Source organism: Camelus bactrianus, chromosome 12 (genome assembly GCF_048773025.1).
Source record: "Camelus bactrianus isolate YW-2024 breed Bactrian camel chromosome 12, ASM4877302v1, whole genome shotgun sequence".
NCBI classification, from domain to species: Eukaryota; Metazoa; Chordata; class Mammalia; order Artiodactyla; family Camelidae; genus Camelus; species Camelus bactrianus.
Genome location: NC_133550.1, coordinates 69,973,006 through 69,991,766, shown reverse-complemented (window position 1 = coordinate 69,991,766; position 18,761 = coordinate 69,973,006). Strand labels below are relative to the sequence as shown.

Here is an 18,761-nt window from a genome sequence, read left to right as displayed (position 1 = left end):
TTCTGTCTCATATTTAGACCCTTCCATTTTCTGCCTATCTGTAGGCTTGTGCTTTTGAGTTTCTCCTGTAAACAACACAGATTCAGATAAAAAAAGATATATTCTGGTGCTCTGTGCCTTGTCCCTGGAGCACTTTGGCTGTTTATCTATAATTAGACTGTGGAATAGCCCCATCCTATTTCGTTCATCCGGTTTGTCCTGTCTGCCCAGTTTCCTCTCCTTTCACGCCTGCTGGTGGGCCGGTTCCTTTTCTAAGCCCCCTTTCCCTCTCTGTCAGAGGTCTTGTGCCCTTCCTTGTCCCTTTGTAGCTCCTTAGGTGTTGCACTCTGCTGGCTCATTACTCAAGTTTTCTAAAGCTGCTCAGTTTGACTCCAGTCAAAGGGACAGAGGGCTGAGAGTGGCTCGGGGTCTTGCTGGAGCTGCAGACGGCTGACATCCTTCCAGCCGTCACGGTCCCCCACCCCGCCTCTCCTCACAGCGGCCCCTCTCAGGGTGCATGGCCCCGTGGGGGCAGGATGGGCTTTGGACCAATGTTCTGGGTAGAAGGAAGCTCACAGATCTTTCATGTGGGTGCTAGAACCTGAACCCACCACTTCAAGCTACAAGCCCATCTTGGTGTGTGCTCCTGGTCCTCCACTGGGACCTGTGTTAGCTACTGATGCTGTGTAACAAGTCGTTACGAGCTGAGCTGTCCAAACACACCCAAGTGTTATCTCACAGCTGCTGTGGGTCAGCACTCAGGCTGGGCCCTCTGCGCGGTATCTCTCAAGGCTGAAATGAAGCATCAGGTGGTTGGGGTCTCATCTGAAGGCTTAACAGGGTCGGATCTGCTTCCAAACTCCCTCCGCCTGTTGGCAGAATTCATTCCCTTGTGGCTGTGAGTTCGTGGCACCAATGGAGAGAGACAGTGTCTGCTCTTGTCAGCCTCTAACTTGAGAGAAGCCTGGGCCCTCTTTTAAGGGGCATACCTGATTAGGTCAGGCCCACCCAGGATAATCTGTCTTGTTTATTAATTGAGTCTATGTAGGGACCCCAGTGAGTTCGAACCACTCCCTGCTCCTGCCCTGACTGCCTCTCCTGCTCTCACAAACTCATGAGGCCCTCTGCCCACTGCTGACCATGCACCTGTTTCTTGACCCCGCCCTGCAGCCACCACCCTCTGTGACCCCAGTGAACTTGTCCCAGCTATGTCCCCAGCATGACCATTACTCTCCTGCCCCTCAGCCAGGAAGGGAGGGGCCACCAGCCGCCATCTTCCTGCCTGGTCCCCATGCAGCTGAGCTCATCCTCATGGGGATGGGCAGCATCTGCAGCGTCCCCTGGCCCTGGGCCCTGGGCACTGCCCTTCCAGCCTTACTGGGCATTTGAATGGCTCCCCCTCCTCAAACCTTGGATACCTCCACCCCAAGCATGAGGGACAGTCACTTTTGTAGAGAAAAGAAAGCCTGACTGTGTTGTGCCTCCTGGGCTCTGTGTGAGTGTGGGTGTGAGGCCGCCTGGGGCAGTGGACAACCGCGAGGGAGGCGGCCTGCTGGGGGCTGCCGGCCCCGTGTCTCCACCCTGGGCAGGACGCGGTGTCTTCTGCTGGCGCGGCCTGTCGCATCCTGGCTGGGGGCTCCTCCTACAGAGAAGGGATGAACTTGTTTTCAGCTCTTTAATTTAAAATATACTCTTGCAATTTGAGGAGAAGAAGATTTTCTCCATCTACGGACACTACCCGGTGATCCGAGCCGCCCTGCGGAGGAAGGGCTGGGTGGAGAAGAAGTTCTACTTTCTGCCCAAGCCCGTGGCAAAGGTCGAAGGCGATGGGGAAGGGGTGGCAGGTAGCGCCTCGGACATCTGTGTGACTATCCTCAGACCAGAATGGGGTGAGACCGAGCAGCCCATGGTTCCTGGACGTGGGCCTCACCCTCAGGCAGAGGTTGCCTCTGGGCCTCCCCTACCCGAGGCGTCCACCCTGGGCAAGCCCCTTAAACCCTGGCACTGGTCACTTCTCTGTGTCCCCGCTGTCCACGCCTGGGCCTCTGCCTGTGTCTGGAAGGCTTCCTTCGTCCTTTAGTCCCTGGCCTTGACTGCCCCCCTCCGGCCCCAGCCCCACCCTGGTCACTGCTTAGCCTCTCACAGTGCCTGGTCACCTGGCCCTCCCTGACCCCCACCCCTCCTGCTCCGCACAGAGTCTGCACTCTCTTGGCTCCAGGGTGTATACTGGGCCCCCTCCCAAACAACCCAGGCCCTGCTCAGTCCCCTGCTGACGTCTGGGTCCTCGATCCTGGCACGGCTCCTGGGGTGGTGGGGGTGCCATGCGGTGGACACTTGGATGGTACCGTGGCCCGAGCCTGACTCAGCTCTGCTCCCTTTGGGACCCACAGGGGCACCTGCTCAGCAGAGGGGTGGCCTCTCCTGGGGACAAGGTTGCCGAGAGGTCCACAAGTGCTGCCTGGCTGCAGGGGGCTCTGTAGGGGGCTCGGCTGTGGTCAGACCTTCAGGCCACGACGCACTGACATCTCCTGTGTGTTGTATTTGCAGAAAACAGATGTTCTGAAGGCAAAGAAAATCAGGAGGAGGCTTTGGAGAACACAGATGACATCCATGATGTGATGGTAGGTCCCGTGAGCTCCCGAGGGCCTTGCCGCTGCCTGCCGTCTGCCCGCCATATGCCCCACTGCTTGCCTGCCGTCTGCCCCACTGTGTCCGGGGCGGGGTGCAAAACCACAGTTACACCTCAGTCTCTCGAGCGGCCTCGCAGAGCCGGGGACACCACAGGACGTGTGTGCATGTGCACAAGTGTGTGTCCTGTGTTCCTATGTGTCCATACGTGTGTGAGTTGACAAGCTGTGTCTGTAAGTCGGCGAAAATCCTGTAGGAAAGGATCAGAACGGCCCCAAGGCTCCTGAGGAGCAGGATTCTGAGATCGTGAGTTGATGACTGTGGACACAGGGCCGTGGACATGCGCCTGCGGGGGCGGATAGAGCCCCAGGGCTCAGCCCATGTGGCCGTGATGTCGGCCAGGTGGCAGATCAGCCGTCAAAGACGGACTTCCCAGGGCCGGTGCTGGACAGGGTGGCGTCCATGGAGGGGATGCTGGAAGGCCAGGGAGGGTCAGTTTGCAGCTCACAGGGAGGGAAGGAAGTTAGAACAAGACCAGACAGTGCTCACTGTGGGGAGAACGCAGTGCGTGTGACCGTTGAATCAAGGACACCACAGAGAGCAGGGAGGCATCTGCAGCGCATGGGATCTGAAAGGTCTGATAGTCACAGTATGGACCAACGGACAGCGTGGTAACAGAATGACAGTCAGACAGGAAACCGGGAAAGACCAGCTGGGCAACGGGCATGTGATGGCAGGTTCCCGCGTGGATGCTCCCGGGGCGCTGGGCAGGCGGCGGGGGAGGGGTGCGGGGAGCCTGGAGCGCAGGTCCCGGCCTGGTCAGGAGCCTCAGCTCCGGACCAGCGGCTGCTGTGTCCCGGGCGCGGGCGGTCCCCCTGCAGCTCTTCATCCGTGTGTCTGAGCCGCCTCGCCACGCACCTCACCACACAGCTACAAACGAGGCTGACGTGGGAAAGTGGCCACAAAGGCACAGCCGCCCCCTTAGGGCAGGAGAGAGAGCGAAGGGCTTGAGCCCCACGCTCGGGGAGCCCGCGAAGGTGAGTTTTGGAAGCGACGTTGGCATACCGCCCCCCGGGACAGCAGCCCCCACCCCGGGCCCTCTGGGCCGCAGGACTGGTGTCGAGTGGGAGGAGCCGGTCCTGCTGGAGCGCCTGGTGGGGGCTGACTGATCCATGTCACAGACGGTGAGGTGGTCCTCCCTCTGCTGGTCTGCGGAGAGGGACCCTTAAGGGTCTTCGCCCAGGTGTCTGGCTCATCTCTGGGGGCAGGATTTTGGATCTTTTCCTTTTCTAGTATCTCTTTGTATGGTCAGAATTTTTGACCAAACGTGTGAAAACACAAAAGCGCAGACACCAAGGACACCCCAGGCTGGCTTCAGCAGGTGCAGGGGAGGGGAGGAGCCCGTGCCCCAGAGGCCAGAGAGGAGCGTTGTCCCAGGTCACAGAGCGTCACAGCTGCTCCCCGTGCACACATGGCGTGTCCCTGAGCCCGGCACGGGCACCCACGGGGCGAGCAGCCCAGAGCCTGAAGCCCCTCCTCGCTGCACTGGCTTCCTGAGAGGGAAGCCCTGTGCGGTCGCCGCTGCTCCCACACGAGCCGCGGGTGTGCCGAGGAGCGTGCGGGGAGTGAGTGAGGCTGCGGTCAGTCGGGTGGGGACTCAGAAACCACCTGCTCCTCCCTTAACCCTGGCTCTTCCTCTGGGTGTTTCCCACCATCAGAGGAACGAACCTCGGATGCTGGATATTGATGAAGGGTTTTCTTGCCAGTCCAGGTTGGTAAAAAATGAAATGCCGTACTTCCTCTGGACACTCAAAAGGGACATCGTTGACTATCACAGCCTGAGCTGTGACCAGATGCTGAACCACTACGGGAAGACAGCGGCCTTCACCACCAAGGTGAGGGGAGGGCTTGGGCAGGCGCGGGGCCGGCGGCGGGGAGCGCCCTCCCTGCTGAAGCACTAGCGCCCTGGAGCTGGGAGAGCCACGCGTGGCCTGCTCACCTCCGGGCTCCTCTCCCGGACGCTAGCCTCTGCTGGCCTGGCCAGGGGCTGCCACCTGGCATCAGTGCCCAGAGTCACTCAGCACCTGCTCGCCACAAACTGCCCCCTAGAGCCCTGGTGCCCCTCGCTCTGCGTCTGGGTGGCCCTGTGGCCACAGAAGCCCTCTCTTCTGGGCTCCAGGCCAAGCCTAAGACGGGGCAGGTGAGGGCTGCCACCACAGCCCGGCCTGGGCTCTGGGCCCTGGAGGGCCTCCAGATCTCAGGAGGACGGGGCCACCTGGCCTGCACTGTGACTTCCAGCCACTGGGGGGCCTTGGCACAGTGTCTACTACACCAGGCACTTCCCCCTCATCTCCTTTCAGCCCCACAGCCCCTCCTCCAAGCAGCCATCCCTTCTTTACCCTGAAGGCTGAGGTTCAGGGACAGGGCCAGCCCAGGATGGACTGGCCTGCGTGTACCCTCTTGGGAGAGATTGGGTGGAGGGACTTCCCTGGCAACTAGGGGGCCACCCCCTTAACAGTCAAGGATGACATGGGGGGTCAGGGATTAGGCTCATGGCCACGCCCAGGGCTCCCGGTGGGGGTCTGGCCTCCACGCATCCTGGCCAGGCCTCAGACCGCCAGTGTCCTTCCAGGTGTGGGCAATACTGCCAACACCCCATGCAGGGCACTCGCCCGTGTGCCCAGCAGCCAGCAGGCACTGTGTTTCCCTGGCACATGGCGCTTTTCTCCAAACGGGGCAAGCTGGTCCTGGGCCTCTAACAACCAGGCGTTGTGCCCAGAGGGCAGAGTGGGGGTGCGGCTGCACTATAGCCCTGCGAACTGGTTCTCCCTCCTCTCCTGGGCCCGAGCCTGGCCATGCAGGACCCTGGGAGGGGAACGCTGCCCTCCATCCCGGGTGCCTTCAGACACCCCCGCCCTCCCTTGGGCCTGTCTCGCCCGCCACTGACCAGAGGATGAACCCAAGGCCCTGGCCTGCACATGGGGTCACTCTGCTGCCCGGACTGACTGGCCAGAGGTCAGGGAGGCTGGGGAGGGGCCCCTCCTGGAGCTGGTGCCACCCAGTCAGGCCCGCGGGCTCTCAGACTAGTCACCATGGCCTGAGGGCCTAACGGGCCGCTGTCTCTGGAGATCGGGCTGTGCATGAACATGCGGACCCTGCCGTGGTATGTCCAGGCCGACCCCGACTCCTTCTTCCCCCGCTGCTACGGCCTCTGCACCGAGAGCGACAAGCAGGAATTCCTGGGTAAGTGGCTGGAGGATGGGCGGAAACCCAGCAGGACCTCTCCCGTCCTCCTGCCCGGGAGGCCGCAGGGCTAGGGGCTGGGGGCAGGCTAGGGTGACGGCGGAGGGCCTGGTCCCACGCAGAGACCCAAGGCCTTACCTCTTTTCCACGTGGTGAGAGCCGGTCTAGAAATGTCCATGAGCAGCCTCTGCAACGCAGGAGGGGAGGCTGGGAGGCAGATGGAGGCTGGGGAACCCGATGCCGGGAGCCTGGTTCTGAGGGGACTGTGGGAGAGGTGGGCGTGGGGAGGTGCTGGGACCCGAGTCTGGGCACCTGAGGCGCACTGTGGATGACAGGCTCTGGACTGGGGACAAAGAAGGGTTCCTGGTTCCACTTGCCAGGAAGCCACAGGAGAGAGGAGGGGAGGCCTCGGCAGGAGGGGTGGGGTTGTTCACAGGGGCCCATGTTTCCCGAGCACCCCATCTGGGGGACTGGGAAAATGCAGCCCAGAACCCCTGCCCTGTGCCCTGAATCCACCTGGGCTCCCAGGAGGCAAGCAGGACAAGGCAGGGTCCTGGGCTGAGGTGAGAGTGCAGTGGGGGCCTCACAGGGGGAGCTCGAGCGGAGACTTGGAGGGAAGGGAGCTCTGGCCGCTGGAGCGGGGGGTGTGCCTGTGTGTCCCGGGGCAGAGGCACTGTTGTCTGGGGAGGGGGCGTTCTGATGGAGAGAGGAGGCTCCGGTGAAGGCCCTGGGGCCGTGGGGGAGGCTGCGAGGGGACTGAGGTTCTGGATGTTTCCAGGGTGGGGGTAACTGCTGGGCCGGTGGATGCCAGGTGGGGTGGCCTTCAGTGCGATGAGGAAGGAGCAGGTTTGAGAGAGAAGGTGCTGGAATATCTCGCAGACCTCCCAGATGGCTTGGATTAGGGTCTGGGCTGTGGTCGGGAGCAGCCTTGTGACCTGGGCCCACTCACGAGGGCAAGGCTCCCCTGCTGTGGCCCTGGTGTGTGCCAGGTGCTCAGAGCCAGCCTGGGCCCCAGGCCCCAGATCTGGGGGACCCCAAGCTGCCTTCTGCACTGAGTGGGTGCCTCAGGATCCCCAGGCATCCAAACTTAGAGCTGTGGAAGCCAGCACGTCCAGGGAGGCCCAGGGACGCTCCTGTGATGGGGAGGGTCCTGTGCTGTCAGCCGGCAGGCTTCTAGAAAGATCCCTGTGTGCAGGACTGAGGACACAGGGGCAGGGAGAGGCGGCGAGGCTGCCCACGAACCATGGCCCTGGGGGCACAGGACAGGTCCAGGAAAGGGAGGGCCTAGGTTCTGCCTCTGGGCCTGCAGTCAGGCTGGGTACATCGCTGGGGTGGAGGTCCCAAGGTGTATGAGACTCCCATCGCGAGGGGTGGGGACGAGGCTGGAGGCGGAGACTGTGGGCGGAGTGGGCCAGTCCTCTGAGGGCTGTGATGCAGGAAGTGAGGCCCCGCACGCTGCCCAGCGCCTGGGCTGAGAGTGGCTGGCGCTGGCTGAGGCCGCCATCCCCAGCGCAGGCAGAGGGGTGAGGCCTCGGTGTCCTTCCAGACGACTTCCGGCGCACAGTGGCCTCCAGCATCCTCAAGTGGGTGGTCAGCCAGCAGAACGGCAGCAAGAGCAAACGCAAGAGCAGCAAAGGGGAGGCCGGTGACAGTGACCCCAGCAGCAAGCAAGGTGTGTGTGGGGCCGAGGCCGGACATGCTGGGAGGGCAGTGGGGCGGCGGGGGGCAGGGTGTGCACCCAGGGTGGGACTGCAGCTCTGCCCCGACCCCCAGTCTCTTCCAGCAGAATGCCACTGCGGAGGACAGTGGGTGGCACTCTCATGTGGTGTAGGGAGACCTGGGCACAGTGGCTTTAGGCCTATGAAACCCCAATAAGTGTTTTGTTGTTGTTGCTATTTGCTTTTTAGAGCAGTTTTAGGTTCACAGCAAAATTAAGCAGAAGGTACAGGGATTTCCCACGCATGCCCACAGCCCCCTCCAGCCCCCACTGCTATCAACACCCCCCACCAGATGGGACATTTGTTACAGTGGATGAACCTACACTGACACATCGTCTTCACCCGGAGTCCGTGTTACATCAGGGTTCAGCCTTGGGTTGGACCACCGTTACTGTGTCGCAGAGAGTAGGTTCACTGCCCCCAAGGCCGCTGTGTGCCCTAACCCCTGGTCTTTTCATTGTCTTTTCCGGAATGTCACAGAGTTGGAATCACGCAATACATAGGTTTTCCAGACAGGCCTCTTACACTTACTGACACATCTAAGGTTTCCCCATGTCTTTTCATGACTTGATAGCTCATTTCTTTTTAGCTGAGTAACATTCCGTTGTCTGGATGGACCACAGCTTCCCTATCCTTTAATCTCCTGGAGGGCTCCCTAGTTGCTTCCAAGTGTTGGCAGCTGTAAATAAAGCTGCTGTGAACATCCATATATAGGTTTTTGTGTAGACATACGTTTTCAACTCATTTGGTAAATCCCAAGGAGCACGACTGGGCAATATGGCAAGAGTATGTTTAGTCTGGTAAGAAACTGTAACTGTCATCTAAAGCGGCTGCACCACTTTGCAGCAGTGGTGAGAGTTCCCGTTGCTCCACACCCTTGCCAGCATCTGGTGATGTCAGTGTTCTGGGCCTTGGCCCTCCGACAGGCGTGCAGTGGTGTCTCGCGGATGTTTTAATTTGCATTTTCCTGAAGTTGAACATCTTTCATTATATTTATTTGCCGTCTTCATATCTTCTTTGATGAGATGTCTGTTCAGCTTCCCTGACCATTTTTAAAAGTTGGGTTGTTTGTTATCTTGTTGTTGAGTTTAAGGATTCTTTGCATATTTTAGATATCAATCCTTTATCAGAGGGGTCTTTTATGAATATCTTCTCCAAGTCTGTGGCTTGTCTTCTAATTCTCTTGATGATGCTTTTCACAGAGCAATTTTTAACTTCAGTGAAGTCCAGCTGCCACTTATTTCTTTCATGGATGATGCCTTTGGTGTTGTACCTAAAAAGTCACCGTCCTACCTGAGCTTACCTTGGTATTCTCCTGTTATCTTCTAGGAGTTTTAATAGTTTTGTGTTCCAGCTTAACTCAAACTATCCATTTTGAGTTAATTTCTATGAAGCATGTAAGGTTTGTATCTAGATTGATTTTTTTTTTGCATGCAGATGTCCAGTTGTTCTAGGACCATTTGTTTAAGAAGACTGTCTTTGCCCCGTTTAGTTGCCTTTGCGACTTTGTCAAAGATCAGCTCCTGTATTTGTGTGGGCCTGTTTCTGGGCTGTCTGTTCTGTGTCATCGATCTGTTTGTCTAGTTTTCATCAACACCACACTGTCTAGATTACTGTAGATTTACAGTAAGGCTTGAAGTCGGATGGTGTCAATCCTCCAGCTTTGTTTTTCTCCAGCATTGTGTCGGGTGTCCTGGGACTTTTGCCTCTCCATGTAAAGTTTAGAATCAGTTTGTCAGCATCTACAAAATAACTTACTGGGGCTTTAATAGGATTGCCTTGAATCTACAGATCAATTTGGGAAGAAATGACATCTTGACAATGAGTCTTTCCTATTCATGGACACGGAATACCTGTTAATTTAGTTCTTATTTGATTTAATTCATCAGTTTCGTAGTTTTCCTCATATAGGTCTTGTACATACATAGTTAGAGTTATTTATTTATGTATTTATTTTCTGTTTGTAGTGCTGGTGTAATGGTACTGTGTTTTCAACTTCAAATTCCAACTATTTATTGCTAGTATATAGGAAAGTGATTGACTGTAACCACTTACTAATTCCAGAAGGTCTTTGTCAGTTCTTTCAGATTTTCTACATAGACAGTCATGTCATCTCTGAATAAAAGCAGTGTTATTTCTTCCTTCCCAATCTGTATCATTTCCCTTACCGTGTCAGCTAGGGTGTCCAGTGTGAGTGGTGAGCGGCGTACTCGTTTCTCACCACAAAGTGTAACGTCAGCTGCAGGTTTTGGTAGCTACTCTTCATCAGTTTGAGGCAGTTCCTCTCTGTTCCTGCTTTGTCGACACTTTATCACGATTGGTGTTGGGTGTCGTCAAATGCCCCGTCGCAGTGTGGATAAGATCCTGTAATACTGCTGCTTTAGCTCATCCATGTGATGGATCACATTAAGTGATTCTCAGATGTTGAACCAGTTTTGCATAACTGGGATAAATGCCACTTGGTCATAACGTATAATGCTTTTTATACACTGTTAGATTTGATTTGCAAATGCTTTGTTGAGGATTTCTGCCAATGTGTTCACAGAGATTTTGGTCAGCAGTTTTCTTTTCTTGTAATGTCATTGTCTAGTTTTGGTAATAGGGTAATGCTGGCGGCATAGAATGAGTTGCAAAGTCTTCCCTCAGCTTCTGAAAAAGATTGTAGATAATTTGGTGCAGTTTCTTCCTAAATGCTTGGTAGAAATCATCTGTGACCCCACTGGGGCCTGGCACTTTCTGTTTAGGAAGGTTATTAATTATTGCTTCTATTTCTTTAATAGAAATAAGCCTATTCAGATTGTCTGTTTCTTCTTGTGTGAGCATTGGCAGATTGTGTCTTTCAAAGAATCAATTCATTTCACCTAGATTATAAAATATGTGGGCAGAAAGTTGTTCATAATAACCCTTTATTACCCTTTTAATGTTCATGGGATCTGTAGTGATGTCTCCTCTTTCTTTAATGATATCAGTAATTAATGTCATCTGTATCTTTTTGTTTTTAGTTAGCCTGGCTAAAGATATCGATTTTATTGATCTTTTCAAAGAAGCAGCTTTTAGTTTCACTTATTTTCTCCATTAATTTCCTGTTTTCAATTTCATTGATTTCTACTCTCATTTTTACTAATTATTTTCTTCTGCTTCTTTTGTGTTTGTTTTTCTTTTTCTGGTTTCGTAAGGTGAGAGCTTAAGTAACTGGTTTCAGATCTTTCTTCTTTTCTAATATATGCATTCAATGCTGTAAATTCCCCTCTAAGCACTGCTTTCATTGCATCCCACAGATTTTGATAAATTGTATTTTAATTTTCATTTAGTTCAAAATATTTAAAGTTTTTCCTTGAGATTGTTTTCCTTTGACTTTCGTGTTGTTTAGAAGTATGCTGCTCAGCCTCCAAGTCGTTTGGGATTTTTCCTGCTGCCTGTTGCTAGGCACGTAGCTGTTGAAGATTGTTGTGTCTTCTTGGAGTGCTGGCGCCTCCTCGCTGTGTAACGTTCTTTTCCTCCCTGGTGGTTTTCTTTGCCCCGAAATCTGTTCCGTCTGAAATTCATGTATCTGCTTCCGCTTTCCTTTATCGGTGTTGGTGTGGCTCATGTGTCTCCGTCCCTGTTCTTTCAGTCTGTATGTATCTTCATATTTAAAGTGGAATTCTTGTTCAAAGCATACAGTTGGGTCTTATTGTTTGATCCACTCTAAAACTCTCTTTTTAATTGGTACATTTACATCGTGAACATTTAAAGTGATTATTGATATGGTCAGAGTAACAACTACCATATTTGTTACTCTTTTCTATTCATTGCTCTTGTTCCTTGTTTCTATTTTTTCTTCTACTCTTTTTCTGCCTTTTGTGGTTTTAGTTGAACATTTTATATGGTTTAATTTTCTTTCTTTTCTTAGCATAGCAGATGTGTATATATATGTATAAAATCTCAGATGTATTTATATACATATAAATATATATTTAGTGGTTGCCTTATAGTTTGCAATATAAATTTACAATGACTCCAACTTCATTTTCAAGTAACACTGTCCACTTTAATGTGAATATTTTATAGCAAAATGTTCCTAATTCCTCCCTCCCGTGCCTTGTATCTTTGCTGTCATTTATTTCACTTATCCATAAGCTATAATCTGAATACATTATTGCTATTATTTTTTAAAATAATCATCAAATTACTATGTTCTGTCAGATCAATTAAGAATTAAAAGAATAAAAGTTTTATTTTACCCTTATTTATTCCTTGTCTAATACTCTTCCTTTCTTTATGTAGATCTGAGTTTCTGACCTTGCCTTTTAACTTCTCTCTGAAGATTTTCTGTCTTTCAACATTTCTTGCCAGGCTGATGGGTGTCCCGTCCCTGGAGCTCTTTCCCACAGAGGCTCTGCTCAGTTGGACTATGACTCTGTACCTGCTTGTCCGTCTCCCAGTCTGGGCCAGCGATTTGCCCTGTGACCTCAGTTCTTGGATGCATCTAAGAGCAGCTGGTGATCTTCCAGTCTGTTCAGCTTTTTACTTGTTCTTAGGATGGAGAGGCAACTTCCATGCTCCTTACATGCTGGACCAGAAACCAGAAGTGCGGTTTTCACTTTAAAAATGGTTATTTTAATGTTTTGTGAACTCACCTCAGTACATTTAAAAATGCACCCTGCAGTCTGTGCAGCAACCCCAAAGCTCAGGTGCCCTGTCCTGGGTCCGTGATTGCTGGGGCTGCTCCGTCAGGGCTGCCTCTGCAGGCGGTACCCGAGGCCCGTGGAGGTGTTTCCATACACCTTGTTCTCCGGGCTCGTACCCTGCAGCCTCACGGCAGTGCTTGTTCTCAGCCCATTCTCTCATCCAGGTGGGGGGCCGGCTTGCTTTATGTGAGGGGCAGGGCACTGCCTGAGGTTGGGAGCCAGATGCGTGGGGCCCACCTTCACCTGGAGGGCCTCCCTGTGTTCAGTGCTCCCAGAGCAGCAGTGATCTTGGCTCATGGGCTCCAGTAGGAGAGGGAGATGCCATGTGAGAGGCCAGACACACAAAGCTGCCAAGCACACGTGTGCTGGGCCTGAGCCACGCTGGATGGATAGGGAGATGCCCCTCCAGCCCCTGTGGGGCTTGCGGGCATCACTGCCCAAGTGGGGTTGTTCACGAACACCTGTTCGTTGTGCTCAGAAGAGTGGGGTTTTCTGGAGAGCTCATCAGAAGTGCCACTTCATTCCCATCCGAGGGGCTGAGAGTCTGGCTGGAGGGAATGAGGGGTGGAGGGAGGGGGCGCTCAGAGCCATGGAAGGGCGGCTTCGGGAGGGGAGAGGTTACCTGCTCAGACCCAGGTGTGGGACCCAGGATGGCTGCTCAGAGGCATGAGCCGTCACCGTGAAGCCTTGCGGCTAGAGGGGTGGGGTGGCCCCTGCCAGCACCCCCAGCAGTGCCTCCCCACCGGGCGGGTTGTGGCTCCGGCTCCACATGCCTGTGCTTGGATTTCAGTTCCTGAGAACACGAGATCGAGGCTCATGGGCCTCTCGGGGCAGCTTGTGGATGCCGCGTGCAAGGTGTGCGAGGCCTACCTAGGGCGGCTGGAGCACAAGGACATTGACCTTTCTGAGGATGCCGCCGAGGACCTGACAGAGGACGAGTGGAAGGACCTGACCCAGCAGTACTACTCCCTCGTTCGGTGAGACGCAGGCCAGCACCCGGGGGGGCCTGGCGCCCCTGCTGGAGGTCGCGGGCAGCCGTCAGGAGTCGTCTAGGGGAGTCCAGCCTGCGGGCGTCTGGGCGCCTGCAGGAGGTGGGGTGCCTGTGTGGGTGGGGGGTGCCTGTCTGGAAGTTGGGGCTCCTTCTGGGAGTTCAGGTGCTTGTCTGGATGTTGGGGCATCTGTCTGGGAGTTGGGGCACCTGTCTGGGTGTTGGGGTGCCTGTCTTGGAGTTGGAGTTCACAGCTCCCTGTTGGCTGATAAGAGGACCACACCCCTTGGGGGTGCCTTTGGGTAATAGTTGCTGTAAGCGCCTCCCAGCCTCTGTGTCCTTTGCGTCATTGGAGTCCCCAGCAGACTTGGGGTCCCTGCCGCGGCCAGACCGCCTGCTGGCTCTGGGTGGTGGGGACTAGCAGAGCCATTGCGTGGCTTCCAGTCTCCACGACCTTCAGCTGCCCCTCACTGCCTGGGGGTCGGGGGGGAGGGCCCAAAGGCTGAACCTGGCTCTCCTCCCCTCTGCCAAGGGCTGTGCCCTCTCACGGGGGTGACAGAGAGGAGCTCGGGCAGCGGGGGCGCACCGGGGGCGGGGCAGCTGTCGCCGAGGGCCCAGACCAGGAAAGCCAGAGCCCTCCTCTGGAGGGTCTGCCTGCCGCCCACGTGCACCATCCCAGGTTGTTTCCATTCTTTTATTCCTTCCTTCCTTCTTTTGGATCCCGTATTTTCTTCTTTCTTGGATATAAATACAGTAAAGGGGTGTTTGTCCAGTGGATGAAACGTTGCACGTGTGCTCCCTGGGTAGCTACAGCCCAGATCAAGATAAAAGACACCCCGGCTCCCAGGCCCCCGCAGCCCCCCGCAGCCCCCCCCCCCCCCCCCGGCAGCGCGCACGGACGCCACGCCCCCGATTCCCGCCACCTCCCCCAGGGGCCCTGTGGGAGTTCACGTGCACGGAGCCGTGCAGGCTGCGCAATCTCGGTGTGACTCCCGCACGACGTAAAACCTGTGGGACTTCCCCGCGTCGGTGCGGGTGGCGGGAGCTCCATCTTCAGCCCTGTCAGCGACCGCAGAGCGCCGGCCCGGCCCGACGTGGGCCGACGCGGGGCGCAGTGGCGCTGCCGCCCCGTTTTGAGCGGTTTCCCGCGCGGCCCTGCAGATTCGCACACGGCGCTCCGCGTCGGCAGGCGTTCCGGTTTCCTCTTGCTGGTCATCTCACCGGGCCTGGTTTGTGCTCCTCTGACGACGGCGCTGAACAGTTTCAGATGCTTATCGGTCACGCGGACATCTTCTCTGGGAACTGATTGTTCACATCTTTTGCTCATTGAAAAACAGGTGGTTTGTCTCTTTACGACTGATTTCTAAGCGTTCTCTCCGTATTTGTCACCAAGTCCTTTGTGGGAGCTGTGCGTTCAGGATGCCTTCTCCCAGTGCGTGCCTTGTCTGTCATCTCTGAGTGGTAGTTTTTGATGAGGTCCCGTGTGCAGTTTCTCCTGTTGTGGCAGGGCCTTCAGGGTCCTCGTTAAGGAACCTTTTTCTATTCAGGGTCGTGAGGGTGTTCCCCTGTGATCTCTTCCGCACACTGTACTGTTCCCTTTCACTTCTAGCTTTCCATGAGTCACTAATGTTATATTAATTCTTGTGTAAAGTAAGAGATAAGGATCAAGGGGGTTTTTGTGTGTGTGTGTGTATACACACCCACTATGGATAAAGAATCAGCGTGAATTTTGCTGCACTCACTTCTGGCCCAGCACTAACCTGTTGGGTGAATGTTCCATGTATTCCTGAATACAGTGAGTGTTGGCTTATTTCACTAATTCTCATGTCCTCACGTTTCACCAGTGCTGTAGGTGTGCTGGGCACTTGTGTACCAACGTCTCCTTCCTTTCAAAGCTGAATAGTAGTCCACTGTGCGTGTATACTGCAGTTTGTTTATCTGTTCATCTGTTGGCGGGCTTGGGTTGCGTCCGTGTTTTAGCTATTGTAAACAATGCTGCTGTAAGCACGGGTGTACAAGTGTCTCTTTGAGACCCTGCTTTTAATTCTTTTGGGTATGTACCCAGAAGTGGAGCTGCCGGCTCAGATAGTAATTCTAATTTGAATTTTTTGAGGGCCTTCCATCTGTTTTCCATAGTGGCTGTGCCATTTTACATTCCCAGCAGTGCACAGTGGTTCCAGTTTCTCTGTGTCTTTGCCAACGCTTTTTATTTTCTGTGTGTTTCGATAGTCCTTATCTAGTGGGGCATGGTGGTATCTCACTGCAGTTTTGATTTGCGTTTCCTTAGTGATCAGTGACGTTAAGCATCATTTCTTGTGCATGTTGACCATCCGTACGTCTTCTTTAGAGAAATTTCTGTTCAAGTCCTTTGCCCATTTTGGAATCAGGTTGTTCTGTTGTTGACTTTTAGGAGTTCTCTGTACATTCTGGGTACTAACCCCCTATCAGATATATGATTTGCAAACACTTTCTCTCATTTTGTGAGTTGCCTTTTTACTCTGTTGATGTTGTCTTTCATTACATAAATTTAAAAACCTTTTCTATAGTCCAGTTTGTCTATTTCTTTCTTTTGTTGCCTTGTTCTTTGGTGTCGTGTCTAAGAAATCACTGTGAAATCCAATGTCACAAAGATTTTGTCCTGTGTTTTCTTCTAAAGGTTTTATATTTTTCGGTCTTTACACTTAAGCCCTTGATCATTTTGAGCAAGTTAATTTTTGCATATGGTTTTAGGTAGGGGTCCAACTTCATTCTTTTGCTTGTGGATGTCCAGTTTTCCCAGCACCGTTTGTTGAAAAGATCATCCTTTTCCCATTGAACAGTCTTGGCACCCTTGTCAAAAGTCATTTGAGCATTTGTTTTGGGGATCGCTGTTCTATCCCATTGTCTGTATGTCTGTCTTTATGCCAGTGCCACACTGCTTTGATTACTGTAGCTTTGTAGTAAGTTTTGAGAACAAGAAGTGTGAGTCCTCCAGCTTTTTTCACCTTTTAGAACCTGTTTTGGCTCTTTGGGGACTCTTTGAGGTTCCATGTGAATTTTAGGATGGGCTTTTTTATTTCTGCAAAAAATGGCATTGGGCTTTTGATAGGGATTACATTGAAATTGTAGATTGCTTTAGGTACGATTGACAGCTTAACAATATTAAATCTTTTGATTCAGAAACGTGGGACGTGTTTCCATTTATTTAAGTTTTTAATTTCTTTTAGCAATTTTTTTTTGTAGTTTTCATTGTACTTTTCACCTCTTTGGTTATTTCCTAGGTATTTTATTCTTTTCGATGTGATTGTAAGTAGAATAGTTTTTGTAATTTCCTTTTCAGATTGTTCGTTGTCAGTGTGTAGAACTGCAACTGACTTTTCTGTGTTGACTTTGTCTACTGCTACTTCACTGAATTCGTTTATTAGCTGTGGTAGGGTTTTTTTTGCTGTTTGTTTTTTGGTGAAATTGTTAGGATTTTCTACATGTAAGATTATATTATCTTCAAACACTGATAGTTTTACTTCTGCTTTTCCAGTTTGAATGCCGCTTTTTTCTTGCCTGATTGCTTTGGCTTGTGCTTCCATTACTATGCTGAGTGCTGAAAGCGGACATCCTTATCCTATTCCTGATAATAGAGGAAAAGCTTTCTGCATTTCATCATTGAGTATGATGTTTGCTGTGGGTTTTCACATATGGATTTTATTATGTTGAGTTAGTTGCCTTCTATTCCTAGTTTGTTGAGTGTTTTTATCAGGAAAGGATTTTGAATTTTGTCAAATGCTTTTTCTGCACCAATTGAGATGATTGTGTAGTTTTTTCCCTTCGTTCTGCTAATGTGGTATATTATATTGATTGAGTTTCATACGTTGAAGTATACTTGCATTCCAGGAATAAATCGCACCTGTTCTTGATGTATACTCCTTTTAATACACTGCTGAATCTAGTTTGATAGTATTTTGTGGATGACTTTTTGCATCAATACTCATAAGGAATATTGGTCTGTAGTTTTCGTTTCTTGTAGTGTCTTTACCTGGCTTTGGTATCAAGGTAATCCTGAACTCATAAAACAAGTTAGGAAGTGTTCCCACCTCTTCAGTTTTTTGGAAAAGTTTGAGAAGGACTGTTACTGGTTCTTTAAATGTTTGGTGGATTTCTTCAGTGAAGCCATAATGTCTAGGGACTTTGCTGGGAGATTTTTGATTGCTGACTCAACTCCCTGAGTGGCTACAGGTCTGTCTATACTCTCCATGTCTCCGTGACCTGGTCTTGGCAGGCTCTTTGTTTCCCGGCACGTGTGTGTTTCATCTAGGTTGTCCAGACTGCTGGTGTACAGCTGTCCACAGTTCTCTCTTACAGTCTTTTTCATTTTTGTAAAATCAGTAGTGATGTCCCCAGTATAATTTTTGATTTTAGTATTTGAGTATTCTGTGTTTTTCTCTTAGTCCATCTAGCTTAATGTTTGTTTTCTTTGTTGATCTTTTCAAAGAACCAACTTCTGGTTTTATTCATTTTCCTATTGCTTTTCTGTTTTGATTAATTCTACTCTGATCTTTGTTGTTTCCCTCCTTCTGCCAGCTCTGAGTTTAGTTCTTCTTTTTCTAGTTTCTTAAGTTGTAAAGTTGGGTTGTTGGTTTGAGATCTCTCTCGTTTTGTAAGTGAGCCCTTGTAGCTGTAAGTTTCACCCTTAGCAGTTCTTTCACTACATCCCATGAGTTTTGGTACATTGTGTTTTCATTTTCACTTATCTCTAAGTATTTTCTAATTTCACTTGTGATGTCTACTTTGATCCATTGGTTGTTGAAGAATGTATTGTTTAATTTCCACAAATTTGGGGATTTTCCAGTTTTACTTCTGTTACTGGCTTCTCACTTCCTCCCGTTGTGATTAAAGAGGAACCTTTATGTGATACCTATCTTTTAAACTCTGTTGAGAGTTAATCTGTGGCCTAGCAGGTGGTCTGTCTCGGGAAATGTTTCATGTGCATTTTAGAAGAATGTGTACGTTGTGGGGTGGGGTGCTCTATACTTCTGTTAGATCTGGTTGATTTACTGTGTTAGGTCACCTGTTTCCTTAACTTCTGTTTGGTGGTTCTATTCATTATTGAGACTGTGGGGTTTGAAGTCTCCAGTTATTGAAGAACTGTCTATTTCTCCTTCAATTCTGTCAGTTTTTAGTTCATCTATTTTGATGGTCTGTCATTAGGTGCATACATTTTTATAATTGTCATATCTTCTTGCTGGAAGACAATATATTATGTCCTTTTAATATATTATGTCCTTCTTCAGCTCTTGTAACTTTTTGCTAAGTCTGTTTTGTTTGATATTAGTATATCCACATCTCCTCTCTTTAGTTACTGTTTGCGTGGAATATCTTTTCCATCCTTTTAATTTCAGTCTATTTGGGTCTCTGGATCCAAAGTGAGCCTCTTATAGACAGAATATGATTGGATCATGCATTTTTATCCATTCTGCAGATCTCTGTCTTTTGATTGGAGAGCTTAATCCATTTATATTTAAAGTAGCTGTTGAAAAGAAGGCACTTACTTATATCACTGTG

The 18,761-nt window shown here is 51.4% G+C and overlaps 1 protein-coding gene across 3 annotated transcripts in view; it reads left to right on the top strand.

Annotated features, from left to right (window-relative positions):
• The window catches only part of TTLL8 (tubulin tyrosine ligase like 8), a 56,625-nt gene that overhangs the window by 9,162 nt on the left and 28,702 nt on the right, over positions 1 to 18,761 (top strand). For all 3 annotated transcript variants that reach the window (XM_074375805.1, XM_074375807.1, XM_074375804.1), the window contains exons 4-9: positions 1,685 to 1,823; positions 2,527 to 2,600; positions 4,374 to 4,502; positions 5,736 to 5,850; positions 7,397 to 7,522; positions 13,029 to 13,215. In XM_074375805.1, coding sequence (XP_074231906.1) covers positions 1,685 to 1,823; positions 2,527 to 2,600; positions 4,374 to 4,502; positions 5,736 to 5,850; positions 7,397 to 7,522; positions 13,029 to 13,215 — 770 coding nt within the window. The remainder of the gene's footprint in view (positions 1 to 1,684; positions 1,824 to 2,526; positions 2,601 to 4,373; positions 4,503 to 5,735; positions 5,851 to 7,396; positions 7,523 to 13,028; positions 13,216 to 18,761) is intronic.